The sequence below is a fragment of the Euleptes europaea genome, chromosome 2, assembly GCF_029931775.1.
Source record: "Euleptes europaea isolate rEulEur1 chromosome 2, rEulEur1.hap1, whole genome shotgun sequence".
Classification (NCBI taxonomy): Eukaryota; Metazoa; Chordata; class Lepidosauria; order Squamata; family Sphaerodactylidae; genus Euleptes; species Euleptes europaea.
Window position 1 is genome coordinate 51,412,633 of NC_079313.1, and position 13,881 is coordinate 51,426,513.

General features: G+C 36.8%; 2 protein-coding genes across 2 annotated transcripts in view; one reads left to right on the top strand and one right to left on the bottom strand.

Moving 5' to 3' along the window:
- Positions 1-13,881, top strand: part of SELENOF (selenoprotein F) — a 152,934-nt gene that overhangs the window by 1,314 nt on the left and 137,739 nt on the right. The gene's annotated exons all lie outside the window — the stretch shown is intronic.
- HS2ST1 (heparan sulfate 2-O-sulfotransferase 1) overlaps positions 12,540-13,881 on the bottom strand; it is a 103,351-nt gene continuing 102,009 nt past the window's right edge. The window contains exon 7 of the mRNA XM_056867630.1: positions 12,540-12,968. Coding sequence (XP_056723608.1) covers positions 12,742-12,968 — 227 coding nt within the window. The 3' untranslated portion in view covers positions 12,540-12,741. The remainder of the gene's footprint in view (positions 12,969-13,881) is intronic.

The window sequence follows — 13,881 nt, forward strand, 5'->3', positions numbered from 1 at the left end:
CCTCGTGCATATTTTAACTCTATTTTAATTGTTTTAATGATGTGTTCTGGGGGGGGGTTGATTTTAATGTTCTGAAAATGTGATTTTACCATGTAAGTTTTAAATTGTTAGCTGCCTTGCTGGCCCTTGTGTAGTGCAGAAAGGCAGGATATAAATTTTGTAAAACCAATAGCTAAACAAAATAAAGGTGGGTCTTGGGCTTCCAGTTGGTGCAACGAGCCAAGACGTGTTTCTGTGCGGCTCCAAACGGCGCCCCCCCCCCCCCACTCAGGGACCCTGATCAAAGGATCAGGGCCAGGAGGTATTTAAAAGTCCCCCCCCCCTCTCCGGTTGGAAAGCCTAGCTGCCAACGGCCGAGGTAGCAGGAGCACCCGGCACTGTCTTTCAGAGCGGAGGACAGTGGAATTTCCCGACCAGACCTGCCTCCACCATTGTGTGTGTGTGTGTTCTTTTTTCTTTAACTTTCGATACTGAAGCCTTTCAAAGTGTGCCAGACTCCGGTGATTGGTCGCCTCTTTGTAATTGTTAAAGATCTTCAGACTTATAATCAGCAGATTGAGCTTTGTTTACTCCCCTCGGAGCAGCGGTGATTATAACTTTAAATGGCCCGCAACAAAAATTCTAGGTCCTCTCTCCTTTGATAGCAAGCTGGAAACTAGAGGGAACATGGCAAGATGAGAGCCTGAGAAACAAAAGTGCTTACCTGCAGCTTTCGATCATGTGTTTTAGATTGTAAATTGATAAGTGGCAGTGAAATTGAAACCACTTGGCAGAGAAGGGAGTGGTCGCCATTACAGGGCGGGTGAGAGGAAGGAGGTCCAGTACTGTCTATTAGATAGTTGGAAGCTCTGATTCCCCCCCCCCAAGACTATATTAACTAACTGCTTTTATTATTACCAAATACATTGGACTTACAATAAGGAAATCCTGGAAAGATAAGTGGTCTGAGAAGGACTTTCCCCCAAATCCATGACGTGACGTGATTTAAATCTCTGTAAGCAAGGACTGTGTAATTGTATATAACCAGAAACTGTAAAAAAGGACAGATCTGCTGGTAGATTGTATGGTTGCAGGAAAGGCTGACATCTCCTGGCAGATAGTATAATTGCATGAGCTGTCAAAATTATATTACAGAAGATGAAGATTGATTTTTTTGCGGTCGGATCTGGCTTAATTTTTGGGAAATATAATTTTTGTTTTTTAATATTTTAACCTGTTTTTATACAATTCTACCAATTTTTTGAATCTATTTTGAATAGTATATGGACTAATTGTTTCATTGCTTATTAACCATTTAGATTTTCCCTACTTCTTTCTCTATCCTATATGCATATCTAATATAAATTTACAGCAATAAATATTCTTCAATTATCAGATTAAACATAGATTGTAGAACTAATATAGCTACTATAGAAGGGAGCATACTAAGATTATTAATTAGACTAATTTGATTAATTTGATAGACTATCGATAACCAGAATAGAACAATATTAATTTTAAAGTGATAGCTTCCTTTTAAGGCAGATTTGATTGAATTGTGTTGATTGTTGTTATTGTTTATATATAAATAAATATAATAGGGAAGAAGTGTTGGAATTGTGATAACCTATTTTACTTATGCATCTTAATGTATGGAAAAACTGCATGACTATATGAAATTAAGGAGGAAACAGAATAGATCCCAGCAAGTATCTAAGAGGAGGAACAAAGGTGTAAAAACCATAAGGCAATCTAGTGAAAAAGAAACGGAAGAAGACAGACAACAAGGTCAAGAATCAGAAGCTATGTCAAACCCATCCAATGAAGTGCTGGCTGAACAGATGCAGGAACTGGCTGCTCAGTTGTTGGGTGTAGAGGAAAGAGTGTGTGGGAATTTACAGGCTTTCATATGGGAAACCAGAGCTTCACTTTCAGATATTAAGGTACAAATTGCTAAAAATGCTAAAGACATCAAGGAGTTGAAGGCAGAACAGCACCAGATAGCAAATAAAGTTCAGAATCAAGAGACTTGGAAAGACAACACAGAACACAGACTACAAATCATGGAGATCCAAAATAGAGAACCAAATTTAAGATTTCATGTTCTGGAAAATTTTAGAAAAAATAATTTAAGACAGTTTCAAAGAGTTGATCCAAGATTATTTGCAAGATGAAGAAGATCCTTTGCTAATATATAATATATATAGAATAAATTCGAGTTTTGCCAGAAGAAACAATGTTCCTAGAGATATACTTGTCAAATTTTGTCAGAAAACTACGAGAGACACGATCTTGTAACTACAGAGAGCCAAACATTTAATATAAAGGTAAGCAAATTCAGATTTTTCAAGATTAACTAACTACTGTAGTAAAGAAGAGAAGAGAATTTCAACCATTATGACATATCCTTTTTCAGAAGAGAAATTAGATACCTCTGGGTAATACCAGCAGGTCTTTGAAGTCTTTTTATCATCAGGAAGAAGATTAATAACTAACCTAGAGCAGGCTAATTTACTGGCAAGAGAATTATCTAATTCAGAAAAGATAGGACAGTAGCAGAAGGACAAGAAGGAATCAACAGTCCCCGGCAGTTCAAAAGAAGAGAACGGGGAAGAAGGAAAAGAGCAAGTCACAATCTGGGAAAGATGAGGATCAAGAAGAAAGCACAAAATTGGGACAAACCACAGCATACTGAAAAGAAGGGGGAACATGGATAAGCTAAAAATAATTTCATTAAATGAAAGTGGATTTAATGACTTTAACTATGTAGGAAAATTAAAAGTGGACATAATTTGTATTCAAGAAACTCACATTAAAAAAGCTCATGAGCATTTGTTGAAAAATAAAAAAATTAGAAACTTATAACAGTATTGGCTAAAGAAAAGAAAAAAGGGATTGCTCTGTATATCAAGAACCATCAGCTTACCAAAATCACAGAAATAAAAGATCTGGGAGGGAGATACCTTTTTACTAAGCTAAGACAACCAGATGGGAAGATTCTTTAATTGGTCGAGTAATGGCCCCCAGTAATGGAAGAGAACAATTCTTCAAGAAGGTGTTCCAAGTGATTATGGAGGAACAACAAGGCGAACTAATTGTATTGGGAGATATGAATGGGGTCCTAGATCCTAAATGGAACAGATCTAAAAACCATAAAGGAGGGAAATTACCAAGAAATCTACTGGAATACATGCAGTTATTGCAATTAGAAGATGCCTGGAGAAGCAGAAATCCTAAAAAGAGGATTTATACTTTTTATTCAGATAGATATGATTCACATTCATGGATAGATATGTGCTGGATCTTGAAGACGTTGCAAAATAATTTGGAAGAGGTTCAAATTTTACAAAAAATAATTTCAGATCATAATCCTTTGGAATTGACATGGACTTTCTTTCGTCAAGAGAGAAGATGGAGACTGAATGATAACATTTTATTAAAAGAAGAGGTAATTAAACAATGCAAAACCAAACTGAAGGAATTTTTTGAAGCAAATAACACACCAGAAATGACACAAACAACTATTTGGGATGCCAGCAAAGCTTTTATAAGAGGAAGATTTATAGCTATTACTACGAAGCTTAAAAAGCAAAAGATGGAATCTAGGGAGAAGCTGATGGGGGAATTGAAGAAATTAGAAGAACTACATGCTAAAAAAGAGAGAGAACTTTAAAAGAGATAAAGAAGAAGAGATTGGAAATTGATTTGATCAATACTGAAGAAACCCCCCAAAAATTATTGTTTGCTAAGCAAAAACATTTTTAATATGCAAACAGACCAGGAAGATACTTAGCTTATTGTATAAGGAAAGAGGAGGAAAAGAAAGTGATAACTGGAGTAAAAATGAAGGAAAAGATTAGTTTTCTTGGGAAAGATATTCATAATCAATTCCTACATTAATTTAAGAATCTCTTATCAAAGTAAACAAAAGACAGACCCAGAAGATATACACTGAACAAACGAAACTGAATATTTTCACAGAGGAAGAAAGCTGGAATCAAAATATTGCAATGCAAGAAGTTATGTGGGCGATTGCAAGACTGAAGCTTGATAAAGCCCCTGGACCTGACAGCGAAATACAACAAGTGTTTTGAGGAAGAAATTGCACTTAATCTTCAAAAAACGATGAAAGGCAAGATTCCTAAATCATGGCAGGAAGCCTTTATAACATTGATTTACAAAGAAGGGAACGACCCTACTTCGCCAGCTTCCAACAGACCAATCTCTTTGCTCAATGTGGACGATAAGTTATTTACTTCAATTCTGGTGGAGAGAATGAAGAAGAAAATAGAGAAGGCGATACATACAGACCAAAGTGGATTTATTCCGAGAAGACAAAATGCGTGAAAAAGTGCATCTTGTATTAAATACAATTGAACATGTGAAAATAAATACAACAATGGCTACTTTTATCTTTTTGGATGCAGAAAAAGCTTTTGATAATATTTTATGGACTTTTTAATTAAAGATTTTAAACAGATTCAACTGCGGGGACAAGTTTCTAAGCTGGATAAGCAGTATATACACATTACAAACAGCAAGGCTTTTGAAAACTGACTGAAGATTTTCAAATTAATAAGGGAACAAGACAAGGTTGCTCACTTTCTCCATTACTTTTCAATCTAGTTTTGGAAGTATTGACAATTAGAATAAGAAATGACCATAAAATTGAAGGCCTGAAAATTGAGAAGGAAGAATTTAAATTAAAATGTTATGCAGATGATGTGGTGTTGATGATGAAGAATCCAAAAGACTCAATAGAATATTTAATGGATCAGATAAAACAATTTGGGAAACTCTCCAGATATAGAATAAAATTAAAACAAAAATAATTGCAGTAAACATGGCTAAGTTTGAATACTGCTGACACACTTGAACAAAAATAATACAGAACTTTTCAACTATATGATAACGGCAGCCAGAGTAGTTTTGGTATCGATGTGGAAGATGAAATTTCAGAGATTGAAAGATGGCGAGAGAAGATGGCAGAATTCGTGGTGATGGCCAAGTTGACGCATTTACTGAATAAAAGACCTTTGGGAGAATTACGGAGAAAATGGGGTGGTTACTATGATTATGTAAAACAGTTATCGTGATAATATTCTAAACCGATATTGATTTTAACAGTATTTCTTGTAATATCATTTTGACTATGTAAAACTGTCACTGTGATAATTTTCAAAACTGACTTAGAAATTTATATAAAGGCAAATATGTTATAGTCTCCCTTCTTAATATTACTCTTTTGTAATGCTAGCAGATATTTTGAGATAGTAATTACAATAATGAGCAGTTTTGAATACAGAATGTTATCTTTAGTCACAATGTTTCTGTATCAGTATTAAGAGAATAGTAAGAAAGACAGAAATTAAAAGCAGTAATAATCAGTATTAATATAGTATTAGAGGTTCTCAGGTGCAGTATTTGTTAAATGGATTTTATTACCAGTATTCAAGAGGTTAGCAATTGATGATTTGATAGGTTAGGCACACTTTGGAAGTGTGAAATATCGGTTTGTATGGGCTGTATGAATGTATGGGCTATTTGTTTTTGCTGTTTTGTTTTTTGTTTAAAAACATTTATTTTAAAAAAACAAAGGTGGGTCTTGAGGAAGTGCTTGTGCCTGTTTATTGGCTATGCAGTAGCTCTCTCAACTTTCACTTGCCTGGTTCTCAAGAATACAATATTAAAGTCCTGCACCTGTGAGGATTATGTTGAGTGTGTTTAAGGGCATTTTCTATATTTAGTTCATGAGTAAGATAGATCCCCCGCATAGCTTTAACCTTCAGGAGTCTCCTTGATAGATGTATAAGTCATTCTAATCTAAATGGACTGAAACACCATATAACAGTTGGCCCTGCTAGCAATGCTGATGACTAAAATATTTAGGAATGATCCCATCAACAAATCAAAGCAAACACTTCAAGTGAAGTCAGCTAACTATCCCACAGCTATAAGACAGCTGCAGCAAAGAGTGTTAAGACTTAGAGGGAAGATTCTTTTCCCATACTGAGTATTTTCCCTCAAAAACAGAATGCCCCAGCAATGGGGCCTACAGAGTTTCACTGCTCTGCAAAAACAAGAGCCTATTCTACTGACCCAAGCAAAGTTGCTTTCCAGAAACTTCACCCTTGTCAAGGCCATGGCCTCTGCTCAACATATCATTGGCTATGACCCATAGGTTAGTTTCTGACAAAGGCTCTGCCTTATTGCTTTGACAGCTTGTGCTGAACCCATGTCTGTAGTTCATTGGCTCCCCTGTACAGCCACTCAGCTAATCCTCCAGCCATGACACCATTTGCTCACCAATCCCCTTAACTATAACTAGCATAAAATTTTCTTCTTGCTATCCATTCCCACAATCAAATACAAGCTTACTCTACACATTATATAAAACTGTATCCTAGATAATGTATATATAATACTACAAATGGAAGTTATGAAATTATGGCAAAAGGTACTAACACTATTTATTACTTTTGATTGAATTGGCTGTATATTAACACGAATTACAAAGGGTCATCACAAATATTTATAAGACTTTTAAAAGAGACACCAGACTTTTCCCCCCTTTCCCAATGGGTACTTTATTTTATATATCATTTGTATCAGGTAATCAACTTAAACACTTCAGCAACAGAAAGCGCTCAGTAAAGCAAGGAAAAATGAAGCAATTATGTCGCAAACATGTGACAAAATGGTTTCAAATTTGGGAAGTATTGCACAATGGAATTGGTATGTGAAGAAAAAGGGAAACATAGAGAAGGGGTGAGCATCCTCAACATGGATTGTGAAGGAAAAAGGCACTATTTAGCTGTGTATTTTGGAAAAAAAAGAGGCACAATCCATGTTCTCAAAGTTACATTCGACACTGTTTTGAAATGCTCACCAGTCTAACTCTAACACAGAAGCTACAGCTCTGTCTTCTAAAATTTAAGTATGAGAGAAATACAAGCGTCTAAACAGATTTATAGCAAACCTGCTGTAAACGTTTTTGCAGTAAGGGTTCTGGTTTATAAATAGGTGCTGCAAAAGGTTACAGATCTGCAAGGGCTCAAAATAGGATATATCTAGGCAACTGATCATTAATTACACTCACTCTATCTCGTGTGATCTTTAGTAGTCAACAAAATGCTCCATGTTGAAGAGCTAAATTGGCAGTGCACATGATACAGGCTTGTCAGCACACAGTCTTCATAGCATAGCTTAGGCATCATCAATACAGTTTTCCTCACACAAAACATTTCCAATACCACAATGTTTTTTTTTAAAAAAACACCTCCTACTTCAGCTGCATGTTTACTTGGAAGTAAGTGCCAGTGAAGTTGGAGGGGCTTTATTCCCAGGCACACATAACTAGAATTAAAGATTTTAAATAGAGGCAAATGCTTGGAATAAAGAATGCAGTGGCATTAGATTATCTAAAATGATTCATATGTATAGGAGCCCATGTACAAGCACATGGTCCAATTAGGAGTTTTGATATAGGGTCTCCTATAAGCTGATTGCTGAAACCTGTAATATAACTGTTGCCAGAATTACCAAAAAAAATCAGAATGCCATCAATACAGTTGATTTTTTATTTTTGTAACTGGAAAAAAACTGTAAAGTAAGTGACTGTGGCTATTCTAAGACTGCCGCGTTTGAGATGCAGAGTGTATGAGCAAGTGGTTCCAAAACTGATTAACTGGGACCAACTTTTTTGCAGAGTAGACAAACACACACATATGCTGCAATGATTTTCTCCAGATTTCACAACCACACATGGAATTCCTGAATGAGGAAGTTTTCCATTGCCTTCAGGAAAGAGATATATCTACAAAAATCTGCCTCCTCCATTCAAATGAAAGGGGAGGCGGGAATAGTTAACAAGCTTCTTGTTCTCTCTGCTGCAAGAATTCACTGGATCAAGGCAATGCCGATACACCAGGAAGTTTATGCCTGACATATGAAACACTATGATGAAGATGCTACCTACTAAAATTTATGAAATGTTAGAAAAGGAAAATCAGTATCTTGCCAAATTAAAAATCAAGAATTTGTATAAAAGGTCACTTAATCAAATGCTCTCACTAACTGCTTTTTAATGCATGCCTTAAATATTTCTATCATCAGAACTGATTTCATCCAGGTTAACAGCTAACTGGCAAACCAGAATTAGCAAAATGAAACACATCCCCCCTGCTTCTGAACTCGGGAGGGGGGGGCTTAATCACAACAGTGTAGCATGTAGGTGTGCACTTGGGAACCACAGATCCAGAACCATGAACCCATTTGGTGACCTTAGGCCTTTGATTTTATCCACCTTGACTCCCCCCATTTCCTTTTTTAATTCACTTTTTAATTCACATACAACCAACGATGAAAAACCTTGATTGGTATGCAAAATGTCTATCCTTTGATACATTGTGCAAATATAAACACAAAACACATCAAAATAAAAATAGCATGATTCTATTAAACAAGGAAAACCAAGCTGGCATGGTAAATGCTAGCCTTTTTAAATTTATGCAGTGGCTCAAGGGGTCTAAACATAATTGCTAAACGGTAGCACTGAAATGTAATTACTTAGACATTTGTGAGGTATTAGCAGACTGGCCTTCCTCAGAAGCTGTTGCCCTATGTAGACCTATGTTCGGGAACTTTGCAACTTGTTTCAAGTACTAGTACAGCATCACTTTTCAGTCAGTAATGAAGCTGTGGAGCCAGACTGACTTGTGAACAGCATCAAGTGACAGTTTCAAAACTATCACAATACACTTTTGAAGTATACTAGCAGATTCATCTGAGACTTTAACATCACTTTAAAAAATGGCATATGGTATTTTGATGTGTTTTGCATTACTTACAAGATATCCTTTCACATTATCATTTCAGATTTTGTCAGTTTGTATTTACACATTATGTTTTGTATGTCACTTTTTTTAGAAGTTATTTTCCCATGAACATATCCAGGGTTTTGATTTCTTTGTATCAATGCTTAATAAATGCTACAACTGAAGAAAAAAACACCATCAAGAGCAATCTGTCTTATTTTAATGCTTAGCTTTCAGGAAATAAGGGTTCAGAATATTTGGAAGATTCTGGTAAAGTGAAGGTTGGGTTGGGAGAGAGAAAGGATTTAAAGAACAACTTAAGTATACTGGTGAAGCAGAGACCAAACAGTGTTAGTGGGAGGAGGTAAGAAATTGTATAGTACACCAGACACTTAAGCCCTGACTAGCCTCCCTCCAACTACTGAGATATAGGACACATTCAGATGTATGACAAACCTCTGGCTTATCTATGACTGGTAATACAGTCTGTTCTCGTGCTTGTGTGCTCCCTCCCATGTGGAGCATGATTTAAAGATTCCTGATTTTGGAAGCCTTGAAACAAGTTCCAATTTCCTGTGATATCCAATTTCTGAACCTCAACTTAAGCTCAATTTTGAATGCTTATGGAAAGGAAACAAACTTCAATTGCCCAGGTGCCTGCCTTTGGATATCATGGTAAATTGGACACTGATTCAGAGCTTATGAAACCTGGAATTTTTCAGTCACATTCTGAAAGGGTTTTGGAGAGGAATAGTTGTGATATCTAAATGTGGCATCAAACAACCCACCCAAACTTCCAAAGCTTCTCCGAGGCCATTAAAAGCTAGAAAATCATTAAAATTATCACTTCTTTAACATCACATTGCCATACAACACAGAACAACCCTAGGTCATCTTTTAAATACTGTCAAAAGGAGCAGATTATACAAGTCACATTTTCAGTTACTGTTGTAAACCTGCAAGTATGTTTGTGTTCAGATGCCTTTATTTAACTTTGTAAACATTAACACCATTATTCAGTATTCTCTTTTAAAGTACATCATAACAGCTTCAAGTCAGGAACTCAGGCAAAGCCCAGTTCATTTCAGAAGGGATAGTGCAGTAAAGGTCTAGTCATAATTTACCTCAAAGAAATCACCTTCCATATTCGTTTCAAAGGGAACTGCAAACTTTTGATTTCTAATTTCTGCCACTACCTTTTTATACTGCAGCAACCTGTCTTTTAACAATTCTCCAACTCTTCATACAGCTAATCAGAATTTTAGGATAAATGCTTGTTTGGATCTAAAGGGGCATTTTTGCTTATGCAAGGAGTTCGGTGGAGTTCCCATTCAAGCGGCAGCCTCTCATGCATCCCCTTCTATTCTTGAAGTTCCTTACCCTCAGGAATACCTTGTGTGATTGGGGAAAGCGCTGCAGCTGGCAGAGAAAAAGCTGGCAAAGATGCGTTCTACAAGCTCCGCTCATGGCTCTTTGGGTCTAATTCGTTTTCTCCAACCATAGTAGTACCTAGTGATGTTGGGCCATGAAGCAGAATGTAATGAATTCAACCCGTGAGTTATGACAACTGGGCCAATCTATACACAGCTGCCTGAGCATTTGTTCAAAATGGACACCTGGAAAAATTAAGAGTGTCTTTCTAACTGTTACATTATCATCCAGGCTGTCTGTTTTGTCATTTACTACATTGATTCTGAGAAACATGAAAGCACCAAAGATGCTCATACAGGCAAAGTAGGTAAGTAACACACACACTTCCTCTTTGCTTTGAGGCACATCAAAATTTTTGCCAGGGATTATCAGTTCCCATTGGACAATATGTACCATGAGTCTGAGATGGATGACCCAAGCTTGGCTTGGAAAATCATTTCACATTCATACTTTCCGTCTCCAGCCTGAGAGGTTGGAAGTGGTGCTTGGTGACTCTGTGCAACACTGCCCCAGATATCTGAGGCAGGTAAGTACCTCAAATTCTTCCTTCACATGAGAATGGAATTTACAGATCAATTACACAGCCATCAGTCTTGACCATCAAGATTTTAGTTGTGCTCTGAGCATCAACACCTGAGGGTGAACACACTGGTTCAAAAGCTCACTATATTTTAAGTAGCTAGTTGGTTTAAAAGTTCATTTTGTTTCTATGTATCATTCAGTTGATTCAACATGGCTACAAACACTCTGATTTACAGCAATGCAGTAAAAGGAAGAAAATGTAGAAATGATTGCCAACTGGAAAAGGGAAAGGCAGTGCTATTTTTTTAAAGCCAAGATTAAAGCAAATTAAATAATACAGTAAATTAAAAGCTTTGTTTAGCAGTCCCATTACCCTTTTAAAATAAGATTATGTTTTTGGCATCAAACATTCAGCATATAGGCGACAGTCAACCTCTTTGTGATCGTTTAGCAGATACACAATTTTGGTAAAGTATTCCCCTACCAACATATTTACATTACACTCCCACCCTATAGAATGTGATGGTCAAAGGCTGAACCTTTCTGAAAATTTTAATACTCAGTTTAAAAAACTGATGGTAAAGCATGTGCAACTAGAGAATTTTTAGAACTGTGAGTTTCTAGAATTTTCTTCAAACTTTAATGTTCTGGCACTAACCAAATGATCTAACGTCTGTAAGTACTATAAGGTGCTGATAATGGCAAATGCAAGTTTACTGAAGTAATGCAAGGCAGCTGCAAGAATACATAGATGTCAATTTCTTTGTATCTCTCTTGGCCAGGCCACATGCTTCCGTTTTCCTTTTCCTCTTTTAAGCATGATAAAAGGATGCAGATTAAGTAGTTTTCTGTAAAGAGGGCTCCTGGGTAGACCCACTGTATGTTTAACGCTGTCGAAGTCATTGACGTGTGTTTCAGTGATGTCCAAGAGCCAATTCAAAACAGGAATTTGAACAGCAGATGGGATGCTTTTACTTCACACACAACAAAACTGGTGCAAAAACAGTTTAAACTATTAGTTGTAACCTTTTGGTCCAAATACATAAAATATGCATTATTTACAGCATTTTACTCCTTTTGCAAATGCAATGCTTTAAAACACGTTATAAAGCACCTTAGTAAAAATATTCTACAGGTAAAAGTATCTAAGTAGGAAAATCCTAACCATACCACAGCTCACTAGTTGAGTCATAATATGGATTCACCAGTAGTTCTTTTTAAAGTACGAAGAATCCATTGAACAATTATACAGAATTCACTGTTGTTGTTGTTTTATATCAATGTGCAGGCAAAAGCCAGCTTTAGAGAGTTTTCCCAACATTCGCTGGAAGTACAGAGGGTGGCAAAGAAATACTGCCTATAATTTTGCCCTTTTGACAATCTCACTACGGAATTTAAAATTTCAAACACGCTGATGACCAGTCCTAGCTTCTTAAAATGAAAGCCCACATCTATATATATGGGCACATTCAACTGTAGCCTCTCTCAGTAGAACATGATTGAACATTCTAATGAATGTCACGTAATATGGATTGGACAAGACCAAAGCACAGATGCCAGCCAGTTATTAACATTATCCATGAGTGTATACAACCAAAATCTCCATGTTGAAGCTAGGGGACAAGCCTCTTTCTCTTCCCAGGAGGCTAAGTAAATTAACCCGTCCTAGAATCAAGAACAGCATTACAGGGAATCCTTTCATCGTTATAGTTTCAGCTATAATTGATATATGGTTAGTTTCTGTGAATGAATATGTAAGCTTCCTCAGGTGTGGGGTAACTTCCTTGAAAACACAGGGACACCGAAGCTTATACTTCTGGATTGCCAAGATACCTAGTTGGTAGCCATCTTCTTTGAACAATCCATAGCTTAGTCTACCGAGCTCAAGACTAATGGGCCTGGGATGGTATATCAACAATCTACATGTTGGGACTGAAAACAACAAGGACATGGCCAAAGGTTTAGCCCCCTAGTCTAACAGTATTCATTGCTCTTAGTTCGATTTAGGGTAGATCTTTTCATAGAAAAAGTTTTGTGCCAGAATATACAATTCTCCATCTTTTTCTCGAACTGCATGTGCTCTGATGAACTGAAACTGCTCCAGTGCAAAGTCATAGAACTCATTTTCCATTTTCCACATTTCAGACTGCTGGAGCTTTGCAATGGTTTCTTTTGTGGGGAGTTTCTTCTCCGTTGTCTTCCTAAGATGGGACTTCTTTCCTAAAAGAAAAACATCAAATCATAAATTCACTCTGACTTAAAGTCTGAATACTCCCTGTAGTGCATGGCACAGACCAGAAGATTTTTGTGTATTCTCTAGTCAGCAGGCTGCTAAATGGATACATAAAATGACAGAACTTGGGCCAAGATTTATTAAGCCTCTGGGAATGAAAGACTGGAAGCTCTGACATTAAGCATGAATGCATTTGCATTAGTAGAGTCTCTCAGTGCACATTCCTTTCTCTGTTTAAAGGGCTTAATTATTAAAAGCATAAAGAGGAAGTGTTTGCATAAGGGAGCCGTATTTCCTCACATCACATCCATTTAAGATATCTGCTTCAATTGGGATTAATGCCTATTTGGAAATTCAGTACTATTGATAATAAAGTTAATAAAACACAGACTACATTATAATTGGGCAGGCAATTTGTTTTACAACGTTCCCAGCAAGCTTTCACATTAAGAGTTTTATCTTCTTGAGTCATCTTGGCCACTGTAGGTACATGCCATTAACCACATGATATATACTTACAATATAAACACACTTACAGTACAGTATGTATTACAATATACATCTTCTGTCAATACCAGAACCAGCTCCTAACATTCTGTCACCCTCTACTGTAATCAAGAAACACAATTCAGAATAGGAAAATTTACGACCTTTACATCTCATCAAACTTCCATCATGGAACTCAAGGCAGTGTACTTTTGATACCTAACACTTTCTCAACCCTGAACTGACTAGATCCGGGCGTGCTTAGCTTCAGCAAAGTTGCTGTACTGTGGGCCTTCAGAGGGGTGAAGGCAGATGAAGCAGCTGACCTAGGCAGACTGAAGAAGTCCAGTTCTCAGTGGTCACTGGGGTGCTCATGGGAGCAGGGTTTTTTCCCTAAGTACAAGCGTGATCCCA